The sequence below is a fragment of the Anser cygnoides genome, chromosome 1 (assembly GCF_040182565.1).
Source record: "Anser cygnoides isolate HZ-2024a breed goose chromosome 1, Taihu_goose_T2T_genome, whole genome shotgun sequence".
NCBI lineage: Eukaryota > Metazoa > Chordata > Aves > Anseriformes > Anatidae > Anser > Anser cygnoides.
The window spans coordinates 15,835,456-15,847,721 of NC_089873.1; the positions used below are offsets into that span (position 1 = coordinate 15,835,456).

The 12,266-nt window shown below is 41.5% G+C and overlaps 1 protein-coding gene across 2 annotated transcripts in view; it reads right to left on the reverse strand.

The window, feature by feature from the left end:
- Positions 1-12,050, reverse strand: part of LAMB4 (laminin subunit beta 4) — a 51,566-nt gene extending 39,516 nt beyond the window's left edge. The window contains exons 1-7 of one of the 2 annotated variants that reach the window (XM_066989788.1): positions 10,886-12,050; positions 10,031-10,736; positions 8,320-8,497; positions 5,837-5,936; positions 5,571-5,648; positions 3,891-3,953; positions 2,254-2,411 (exon numbers count right to left, since the gene is read on the reverse strand). In XM_066989788.1, the coding sequence (XP_066845889.1) occupies positions 2,254-2,411; positions 3,891-3,924 (192 nt within the window). In that variant the 5' untranslated portion in view covers positions 3,925-3,953; positions 5,571-5,648; positions 5,837-5,936; ... (1 more) ...; positions 10,031-10,736; positions 10,886-12,050. Of the gene's footprint in view, positions 1-2,253; positions 2,412-3,890; positions 3,954-5,497; positions 5,649-5,836; positions 5,937-8,319; positions 8,498-10,030; positions 10,737-10,885 lie in introns of both variants that reach the window. The other variant, XM_066989794.1, reaches the window with a different exon arrangement.
- Positions 12,051-12,266: the final 216 nt, after the last annotated feature.

Sequence of the window (12,266 nt, forward strand, 5' to 3'; positions counted from 1 at the left end):
TATGAAATCACCTAGGAATTATTCACGTTTAAATGAATAAACAGATACAGGTTCGCAGGTGTGCTATGATCCATGTGTTTTAAATACTACAATAAATATTATGATAAATGTATGTCATATTTAGCCATTCTACATTGCACTGTGTGGCCTATGATGAAAATACAACTTATACGACAAGACAGAAGCACAAAAAATACTCAGTCATCTCATTTTACAAAGCTCTGGTAAGGAGAGCTCCGGTTATCTCAGCATTTGGCAGGACTGTGCACACCCACGCTCTGGTTTATATAGACACACTCAGTATGACACTCATTCAACTTATGTTTAAGGTTGCGCCGTAACAACCTTTTTGTGCCCCAAATGACAAGCACGTGCATGTCCCCGTAGGCAGGTCTGCCAGATCCCATCTGCCTCTGAAGCACGCAGCTTTACACTCTCCTCAGCACCGAGTTCTCTTTCTTTTCCTTCCTAAACACATGTAAGCAGTGAGTGCAAACATAGGGCCAAAACCCACTTAACCTACATTTAGAAACAAAGAGAGACATTATTCTAAACAAGACTGACAATTATTTAAAGTGCTTCTTTTCAAACACAAAGAAGTCAAACTCTTATTTTTTTTTTTTTTTTTTCAATCTGAATTTTCATTAAACATCCTAACCAAGCCTGGGCTTTTGGCAGCTTGCCACGCTGACTGACAAACTTCCACGCGCCGGGACTGCTCTCGTCACGGTGCTATTATCACGGCACAGGTCAGTGGGAGGGGAATCTGGGGAGGAAGAACTTGACTTTGCAAGGCATGAAGCTTCCTGGCTTGCCTCCAGCAAAGTGTTCAAGGGTATGCTGGTGGGAAAGAGAATTGATTTCAGCAGGACTCTCTATATTTTTTAGGTGGCACACACATTTAAGGGGAGCTGGTACAGCAGATCGCATTGCTAGAACATAAAAACATCTCTGGGAAGCTGCAGGACTTGTAACTCTCATTGTCTTCAGGAGACAGTCACCAAGGGTCAAGATGCATCAAGGCAGCATTAAATCATTGGGATTATTGCAGGAACAGCTGTTTCTTTTCGAGTCTGTATTTACATAATACAAAGGATAAGTACAGACAAGTGAAAATATTAATTTTTTATCACTCTTTGATCTCCTCTTAAAAAGACAAAAAAGGCAGCCATACAGCCAAGGGCCAGAAATGCCATGTCCCAGAGATGACTCTTTGTGCCTCACTACCAAGCTGCACCAAGGCTCGGAGCACAGCCAGCAATTTAGTGCCCAGGATCCATTTATTCAAACAACCTGAGGAAAAACTGCAAAGAGTGAAGAGCAGCTCAAACGACCTTTCAGAAAGGAAAAAAGATATTTACATTTTGCAGAAAAATGCAGTTGCAATGAGTAACTTGGAGCAGTGCTTGGTGTCATCTCAGTATGGCAGAGCTTTACACTGTAAATGTGTCACAGCATTTTGCCAGAAGGTCATAAACTAAATATTTTCAATTGCTTATAAATGAAGTGGCATTTTATTAACTTCCTCTTTAGCCTACAGATGCTATTTAGTGAAAACACTTCTGCTTGCAAGAATTTATTAGCTCAGTGGGGCCAAGTCCTCCAGGATGTGCTGCAGGGGAGTCTGTTTCTGCTGGACAGTGTTCCCACACATCCGATGGACCCACAGTGCTTCCCCAAGAGGGATCCGTTTAATTGCCCACATTTTGTGTCCGCCTACCTACCCACAAGGCCGAAGACTGCAGCTTTTCCTCTGCCAGAGAGGGCTTTTTAGCTTTCATCAATGTTGGTCTTACTTCAGATCAAACAACATGAGAGGATGCAGTGTGAATCTCTTAACAGGCTGCCTCAGCTCTCAGCACTGCATGGGACGTGTCCCTTAATAAAGAGATGTCAAGGACCACGTTCATCCTGCTAAGCACTCACACACACACAAACTGTGGTCTTCATCTCTGAGCGGGGAAAGACTGGCAGACCAAAGCTCGCTCAGAAATCCCTGTGCTCATTTGCATCTCACGGATATTTCTCCCTCTGGAGAAGCTGTGCATCACTGGGAAGGCTGTGTGCTGCTTTCGCCAAACCTTCCATATGTGCTGCAATAAGGCACAGCCTCACACCAGGCATATTTTATGCTGTCTGATGATTATTCAAACAACTCCAGTAGAAGCTTCACAGTCTGGTTGACTTCTTTCACAGACAAGAACATCATTAGTAAGCAGAGCTCAGTTTATTAAAAAAGAAGAGCAAACCAACCTCAAGGTAACCTATAATGCAGTACTTCTGAGGGCTCTTCATCCCACAGGTTGACGAGGCTGTTAATTGCTTGCTGCGACCCAGGAGGAGGTCCCCAATGGCTGGGTGGCAGGACCCAGAACCACAGTCATCCTGCGCCTGCTGGAGTCTTATCAGCACTGAGCATAGAAGAAAATCAGAGACAGTTGAAATTAGTTCATGTACTCAGCAATACTCTCCAGAGAATATCAGTTATGTTCCGACATCAGCAGAAAAGTAAATTCTTTGTCTATTTTCCTTTTGTACTTAATCATATCCTCTCTGAACCTGGAAGAGCTTTGCTTGTGAACACACCTGCTGCAAAATCATGAAAAAAATACACCTAGGATATTGCAAATTTATGCTAAAACTTAAATAATCTGCACTTTATTGCTCAACAAACATGCCAATCTGCTAGGAGTAATAACATATGATGTGTCCGATCCTGGTATACTCAGAGACAGCACTACTGCAGCAGAACCACAGGCATTAAAAAAGACTTAGATAGGAAGGAAAGAAGAAGTTCTTTATTATGAGGGTGGTGAGGCCCTGGCACAAGCTGCCCAGAGAAGCTGTGGCTGCCCCATCCCTGGAGGTGTTCAAGGCCAGGCTGGATGGGGCTTTGGGCAGCCTGGTCTGGTGGGAGGTGTCCCTGCCCATGGCAGGGGGTTGGAACTGGGTGGTCTTTAAGGTCCCTTCCAACCCAAACCATTCTATGATTCTCTGACTTTGTGAGCAAAACCAGATTCTGATTCATTCTGCTGATTTCTGCTGAGTTGTCCAAGTTGTACTGATGGAGCTGAGTACAGGTGTGGAGACAGTGGTCCTTATGATTTTCTGGTGATCTGCAATGAACATCCTGATCCAGTCCCAGCACCCTCTGTTCAGAACCCATGGAACAGCCATTAATAAATAAACAGAATAATTCATGGTTCTGTAAATAATTGTGAAGTTTTTTCAGTTTATTTTATCTGACAAGAATTTATATATTTTTTTTCCATTATGTCGAGCCTTCCCTTACAGGGCTTGTCCTTTTAAACAAGTTCTGTCCTGAAACCCTGAAAAGGAATGGGTACCTTGGAGGCTTTATCTGCTCAGCTTTACTTGGCTCAACTTGTTATAAAAAGTGCAGTTAAAAAAATAGAATCGATACGTGAAGATCCCACAGGGACATGAGGAGCAGTAATGCAATTACAGCAGTAAATATGCATTATTTACTACGAATGGTTGTAGAAACATCCAGATTTCAGTTTGTGGCTCAGGCTATACTTCAGGCGATCATTGAAGCTTGACTCATTAAGTATAAAACAATGCATATGTTTGGTTGGCTTGCCTTTTTTTATTTATCCAGGTCCACCACGTATTAGCTGTTAGCAGGCATTGATTGCCCACTTCAGGACCTGTTTCAGATTCAATCACAATGTGTATCTTTTCTTTGTATTTAAAGCTTTCGCATCACTCATAGCTCCTAGGCAGGAGAGTGGGGAACAAGGACTCACTATCACATGCATTTTAACAGTGTATGTAAAAGAAGTACTCTAGCAAAATCTTGGAGAGACACATAAATGACATGTTAGTATTTCAAAATTAGCTAGAATGACTGTAACACTTGTACTTACTGAGAAGTGACAGAAGGGCCAGCCCAAGCCTCATGCCTCTGTGTGGAGCTCAGGCTGATCTGGCTGCAAGAGAAGACCTGATGGGTCACGCAGTGTTCCGCTGTACAAGGGCACACCTTCTGCAGGGCTATCCTTCAGCAAAATTAAGGAACGAAATGAAAACATCACGACTGAAAGGAAACCCTGGTTATGATTTTGTTCTAGCAGAAATTTCTCATGACAGAGTTTTCAGTGCTCAGAATGGGATCAAAGTAGAGAGACACCTCGCATGTGCTTTAGCAGAAGACCATAAAAACATATTCAGGTAGTTTGAAATTAAAAAAAAAATGCTATCAGTAAAAATATTGTAGTATTTGAATATCAGCTATTTAATCCTAACTAGATTCAACAGGGCTGTTTGAAGACACCTAACTCCTTCTCTTGTTTCTTGTTTCTTTGCACTGACTTCAAACAAAGCCGGAGGTTCTAATGTAGATGCTACCAAGAAATGCCTGAAGTCAGGTGCTAAGAATTTTGGTCTCGTCAGAGACAAAATTATAACAAAATTATAAATTATAAAATCAATCTTTAAGTGCAGTGAGGAAATATGGGTAATGTCAGTATTAGTGCAAAATACTTGTATAGAGGAGTCCTCAGCTGGAACCCAAGGCAGGTTCATTGTGGTTTTTACTTTACACCCTTCCTCCTACCACTCACATGGAGGAAAATATGATTTGCCAACACAAAAACTCTTTTAGAAAAACAGAAGGCAGACATGGATGGAAAACCGTCCTGCCACCAAGCAGAGTTCCCAAACCCCAGCCTGACTCCAAATCTGTGCCTTCCACCTCTTTCTTCATCTGTAGACATCAGCGGGACCAGCATGTCCTGATGCAGCTGTTTCCTGAGGTGTCCCCATGCAAGCACACCCAGTGCGCTCCTTCTTGGCTCTGTTCTTGTTTCTCACCTTCACACAGCTGTCACTACCCTCCCTGCAAGAGCTAAGATGAAATACCCCAGTGTGTTAGAGGAACTAGTCACTTAAGAAACAAAGGCATTCAAAGTATTTCAGATTTTACAGGCTCCACATAGGCTTGTTTTACACAGTCCCATTCAGTACACGGGAGAATAGCCATACCTGCACAGCTGTTTTGGCAACCATAGGTAGAGAAAGCTATAAGGGGCCACCAGAATTTCGTGCTCTTTTGGTTTGTCATTTGCCACAACCATGGAGAGCCTGGTGTGCTACAGTGAGATGATGCTGGCTACCATCATACAGCTGCATGTTTTCCCCTGTTTACAGAGAGAACTGGCAGCCAAGCCAGTATCAGGCAAAACAAAGAAAATGTCCTGCCAGGATGGACTTCAAATTTCATAGTCTGTGAAAATAATGAACAAACTCAGAGATGACCTTAAATGCAACCATTGTGACAGCACTGCAGTAAAACACAGATATCCACGGCAGGAGTAATCTACCTATCTTGGTAGTTACATGTCCCAGTCACGCTTCATACCAATGATATTCTTTATACACGGCTCACTTTAACAGATAAACAAGGACCAGCAAAACCCCAACATTACTTCAGTTCCACGCTTAGCAGGAAAATTAAATAGTGGAGACGTCTTACCTGTATTTCAGACAGCCAAGTGTTTCAGCTCGAAGTGAACAGCACAGAATGAGGGAAGCAAGTAAAGGCATACCTGTGCACTTCAGCCGAACAAGATCACGCGTCCCCCGAGGCACCGAGGTGTAGGTGCGAATGAGACCTGGCCTGCAACCTGCCAAGGGGGTGATTTGTGAAGTCATTCTGCCGGGGCTTCTGGCATTAGCAAGTACGAGCAGTGAAGGAACACAGTGACAGGCAGAAAAAGCTCACACAACTCAGAAGAGTGGGATTCTTAAAAAACAACCCTTTAATTGTTGTATGATTGAACAACCGTGAAATTGTTCTGTCTTGCACCCATACCTTGAAGTCTTCACCATTGCGTTGCATCAGAGGTCCAGTGGCACTGGTTTAACTGAGCGTGGTCTAAAGGACTCCTCCTCATGGCAGGGGTGCAAAGTGTCTGAAAGGACCAGGTTTTGGTTTTGTAGTGACTGTAAATGTCCCCAGCCAAAAGCCGTGATCAAAGCCCACGTGGACATATCAAGCCAGCTTCAAATTAGCTCAAGCTCTGGATCAATGGCATGAACACTATTTTTATTTATTTATTTTTACTGTTTTCAATTTAAAGCTAAAGACACCACTGTGAGAAGCACTATGATGAAGCAGCTCCAAGATGGCACTCATCCGCTTGTGCTCTGAACCATTTTCTGATGGCTTTGCCAAAATCTATGGCACTTTAATTTCAATTTTCAGAACAGCAGACCTTCTTGGATACATATATTTGCTTTTGATATATTTTTTATCAGTTTTCTTCTGACTGCTTGTAAGGCCTAATAGTTGTCTGTAAAGCATCACATCTTCAAATAAAAGGTTTTCTAAATGTGCAAAATATATGTTTTATATACTAATCACTGCTTTTCTTTTGGTAGTTCCTATTCTTTCAAAAGAAAAACCAACACAGAAAAACAAACAAAAAACAGGTAGTTGCTCTTTAATCATATTGTACTGTTCAGTGCTATGTATCTTCTACCTTTACTTTGAGTGTTCACTCTAGCAGAAATAATGCATATACTTACATTTTTTGAAATTATCTTCCACAAGTTCATGTGGAAATTACATATGAGAGACTTTTCAGGCTAATTTAATCTGCATTTTTTTAGTATCCATACATGATTAATTATTTACTTAAATTACCATATATTATATTATTATTTTTATTTAGTGAGTTTCAATGTTAAGAAATAATCAACTAAGTGATAAATTAAGATATGAATTCTACTTTTTATGTGTAAGGAGGATGTCAAGTACACTCTGAAAGAATGACATTTAACTGAAGAAAGTATTATTATTGTAATGCTACTAAATTATAGAATGGTTGATGTTTTATTAGCATATTTCGTAGGGAATTCAGATTTTGTTACAGACAAGTTATGTGAGGAGTGAATATGAAGGAAGATTTATTTCCAGAATATAGCTGGTCCTGTGTTTTGATTTATGTAGGATCCCAAACAAAAAGGAGATTTTAAACCGCTTGAGGCAGGGATTAAGAAACTTTTTTCTTGCTTCTTTAATCTCTCCCCGGGTAAAGGATCTGGATTTATAATGCATCACTCGTCCCATGCTGGCTGGAGGGTAGATAGCACTGGTGCATGATTTTTCAAGTCATCACAGATCCTATGGGCGTCATTTCTTAGGCCCAAGGCATATCCTTAACACATACGAAGGACAGGAATTACTAGCACTTCGGCATATTTTCCCTTCATAGGCACCAACCAGCAGTGAGGAAAGGGGGATGAGCAGAGGCACCAGCCTTGACAGCCTCTGTGCACCAGCCACGCTTCAGAGAGTGGCACCAGGCCCTGCAGGTGCATGCTTTCCTCTGATGAACATGTTGAATAAATATATCTCTATGGGTATATGGATTTTTTTCCCTTTAATGAAAATTTCAAAAACATCAGAGAAAGAATACAAATAATTTATCTTAAAAAAAAAAAAGAAGAAAAAACAAAGGAAAAAGAAAAACGATGAGAAATAAAATAATTTGAGCGTGGATTATTCCTGCCATGTGAAAAATAAGTACTTAATCTAAACAAATTACCTGGGCTTCATGAAGTCCATGGAGAAAGACAAGGACCCCTGCAGGTCCATCCTACCATATTTTTAGATGCTTACCTAAAGGGATAACTCACCTTCTGGAGGTATCCACTGCTTTCCTTTGGGTACAGGCAGCCCCATTCCCTAGCTTAGACCAGATGCCGGCATTTTAAGCACCTAAAGTGTACTTAGATGAATCCCATCCATAAAGAACTAGCCGAAATAGTAAATGAAATCTAATGGTCTGAAAAGCAAAAATTTCTTGCTATATTTCTATCTTTCCCCTTTTGTTTCTGCTCTTATTTCTTCCGTTTTGTTTAAAGTGTCATTTCTCAAAGGGTAAGAGTGTGTATTTTTTGGTTTTCCACATATTGACAGAATGTAGCACTGAATAATAAAAACAGAACAAAGCATAAGCTCACAGTAAAATAAGAAATATTTTGTTTGACAGATTTGATCAGTAGAGCACTGGGGACAGCAGGACAACATGCATTTTCATTTGCTCTGAAAAATAGAAATGATCTTTGTGAAAGAGTCCAGGGCACAGGCAGAAATAACTTTGCTATGACCCAGAGTATGGCATAGCAAAAATCAAACAACTGACCAAGAGGCTAAACTCAGCAATTTGTGCTCTGCTCCTCTGTGAGGCAAATTCTGCATTCTGGAGCAAATAACTACTGTTAGAGTTTTATTTAATTGTTACTTGGATAAACTTTTCCACATTTCAAAAGGATGTAAAGCATACTTACACTTTTTGAGATGCTTCTTCATTTTTTAACAGTCACAGCACCCGCAGTGCCCTGCACCTTTTGTGTGCAAGTCTGGTATTTGAAGCCTTTGGTTTCTCCACCACAAGCAAGAAATCCAGTTGCAACTTGAATGTTATCTCCCTGGCAGGCACAGAGTTGCTGATGGTTGTAATCAACACTAAGGAGAAAAAAAGACAGAGGGTGATGAACTGTATTGTTTTAAATTATCAGTGCAATTTTCAAAGTGCTATTCAAGATATATATGTATTCAAGATTTAATGTTTCATGAGGTCCTGACACTTCTAAGCTGACAGTTCAACTGGCAGGATGAAAAGTCTGGCACCTAGTCTGATTTCATATTAGTTTATTTGAAATCCGTGGGTTCATGCAGCACAACTGGATGACGCTATTTCTAGGAGCCTTTGACCATCGATGAACCAAAGTACTTGACATTTTTCACTTTTCTTTTCACTGCTTATTGGCCTATTAAACAGAAACAATTATTCCTCCCAAATCCAAGAGAAGCGTTGTGCATGAAAACACAACAGAAATGACAAATGCAAAAAGAAAGGGAATATGCTCAGGAAGAAACAACTGAAGAAACGCATAAGGAAGAGGAAGCAAAAGAGCTTTTTCAGCCTCCACATGCTTAAGATGCACAAGGAGAAGCTGACTGAATTGAAGTCTAAAAATTAATTTTCTGTTGCAAGTAAACCAAAGGCAGAGGCATGTGGAAGTTAATCTATGTATCCTCCCCCCACAGTCAAGAGGAAGATATGAGTTCCAGGTATCTATTTTTCCCACCTGTGTTTTGTTGTTGTTTTCTTTTGTTATTTTTGGCAGTTTAACTCCCTGAACTACCCCTGTGTCTGGGCCCTGAATACCCCAATATACCTGAATGCCCCACACCAGCAATACCTGGGATCCCCCACCCTTGCCCACGGCTCAGCCTGGGGCCATCAGTCCCTGTCCCAGAGATGCCACAGGTGTACTTGGCTCTGACTCCGTCTCCTGGAAGGACCTTGGAGGATGGACCTTGGACCCATGTTGCACCTTGGTATTCAGTTCTGCCTCTGGCACCAATCTTTGCTCTCAGCTGGACCTCCAAGATGAACCCCAAGGCTGCTTTACCCCCTATCATGTTTGAGGGTTTTGAAGAACCCCATTACCAGTACCCAGCTCTGGCCACCATGTCCAGATCCTGTGGGACTGTGCCCACCGGTGACATACCACTACATGGGATCAGACACACTAGCATTAAGGCCAGAGGTGTGGAAAAAGCCTGGAGAGAACAGGTTTCCAGCAGAGAACTGGAAGATCAGCACAGCCACGTGGTAAAGCCAAACTCCTAGGTACTCTGAATGCCCTCAATCCAAGGAAAGCAGATTTACCCTCTCAAGCACACTCTTGGCTTTATTCAGCCCCTGCATACAAGTTTATTGAATTGGATTTACCTGTGTGCTCTTAAAACATACAGCTAATCATAACTTGTCTCAAAACATCAAGCCATATTTTGTCAAATAAAAGATGAAATACATTCCATGGTAAACCCCTGATTCCAACTGCTACGTATACCTTCTGTTGCCTAACTTGGCAATATACGCAGCTAAACTGACATTTGGGAGATTTTCCATGTCTCAGTTCCAAGTGAAATTTAACACAAAGGCTTCTGGGGAGTATTTAAATCTCTCAACATATACATGCTAATTACCTAAAAGCATGATAGAATGATGGCTGGCTGACTGTCAGCTGTTTGGTTGTGTCTGTGTCTGTCCTGTAACATCTGGAATCTGTACAAACAAAGAGGCATCACACATAAGTCATGCACAAAATAAGTGAGGAGAAGGATTAGATTTTGTCTTGGATCCCAGCGATGTAACTGATGTAACAGCAGCACAGCAATAACACAGCGTGCTAAAAAGCTGCAAACTGGTGCATATAATTATACGATTTGCCCAGGATCAAGAATACATAACCTCTCCTTTATCTTTCTTGCGAGTACTTAATTATTCCAGATGGAGACAGTAGGAAAATTAATGTCTCCCTTCACTTTCCTGCTCTCCCTTTGTCACACGGAGGGGAAGCATTGTCACTGCCAGGCAGTCGGAAACCCAGCCAAGCTCAGCAAACGTCAGCAGCAAACCTGGAGAGAAGGAAAGCCCTCCTGCTTTCACATGCTATCATCGAGGCAGCTCCTTTTTGGCAAAAGAAGGGAGGAAGCAATTCTCCCTTGCTGACCATCTGTGAGGAGAACACTTCAACAGTTGGTTTGCTTGCACGCTGACCATCCTCTCCCACCAGACAGTCTGTGAATGCTATCACCCCATGCTCCCTGCCATGGAGTCAAGGGGGTGGGAGTCTCTGAACACGGGGCAGATGGCACCTCAGAGCCTGCTATATCTTGGAAGGCAGGCAGCCTGCAACAGAAAACAAGGAAGAAAAAGACCAGAGCTGTGAGGAAGCCAAGGTCAGTTTGAAGCTGAGAGGGTGGGACGGAAAACAGGCTGATCCAGTAATCCCAGCAGGGAAAAGATTTAATGTTTTGAGAAGGACCACAGGTACTCACAGAGACATAAACTGGCCACAGTAAGAACTGGCAGGGAAATACCAAGCTGTTGGAAGTTGTGGCTTAGTCAGACGGACATGTAAGTGCTGCATGTTAGAAGTCAGGAAGAAAAGCAGTCATCCAGGAATGGGGGCAGAAAAAAACAGGGCTATCCACAAGCAGGGTTACAGGACCTCCATTCACTGCCTGGACAGACCTGTGCAGAAACACAACGTTCGTTAAAAGAGTGGGGTGCATTAGACCTACCGGGCATGTTGTGGTGCTCATGTAAGAGTATCCTGACCCCTTCAGACTGCCTTGCAGAAGTGCTCTACAAATTAACGAAAACCATGATCCTTGCTGATTGCCAGATGACACTTAGACTAGAGAAAGCTTAATTAACAGCTGTTATTTTTGCTAGGTTCAGCTCTCACCAATCGTATTTAAATTGTTAGAGAAAATAACAGGCATAGTAAAACAAAGCAAAACAAAACAACAAACATGGAGTTAACATTCTTCATTATTAAAACTAAACCAAATTTTGCTTCTTATAAAGCAAAACCTTTCCAGTGATTTGTCGAGATTTTCTTACAACCTGTTTGGCTTGGCAGAACATCAACGGAATAATTTTCAATAAATCTCTACAGATATATTGCTTATAGAACCCAAACAATCAAATGTGCACACATAACTACACAGGTTTCATAAGAAATTTGGGGAACCTCATTCTGCTGATTAAGCACCAATTTACGTACATTTATGTTACTTGTATATTTGTAACGTCCCATGGATCACAAAAACGTGAAACGTTTTGATAAAATACTGGTAAGATTATAGCAAAATTATTAGTATTCTTGAATATTCACTGTCAACATCAACTCACGTATGCTCACCCAAACCTCCCCTTGATCCCTGAAATAGACTTTAGTGTCTTTTATGCAATTAACAAACAGAAATGCCTTTTCCCCTATTAAAGGAAAATTGTTCCTATCCTTCCACCATGCCAGCTGACACAATTCTCAACCAGGTAGCCCTGCAGAAGCCCAGATCCTTCCAACCACCCAGAGCACTGCTTTTAAGACCAGAGATGCTTTTTAAGACTACAGCGTTATGCTGGGAGGCAGCAAAGAAGAAAAATAAAAACAGTTTATGATGATTTGTGACTAAAACTTCAAAGAAGCTTTGAAACATTGAGAAACCTATTTATTAATGGCTATGGGGTTTTGTTTGTTTGTTTGTTTTTCTCTCCAGTAAAACCGTGTTCCACAGAATGGAAAACAAAACATTAAAATCAAAGAAATACGGAAGGTCTCACAATTTAAACTAGTGTAAGAATCTCTGTCCCCTGAGAGTTGCTGGCCTTGTGCTGAGTGTTTAGACAATTCAAGAAGCCTTTATGCCA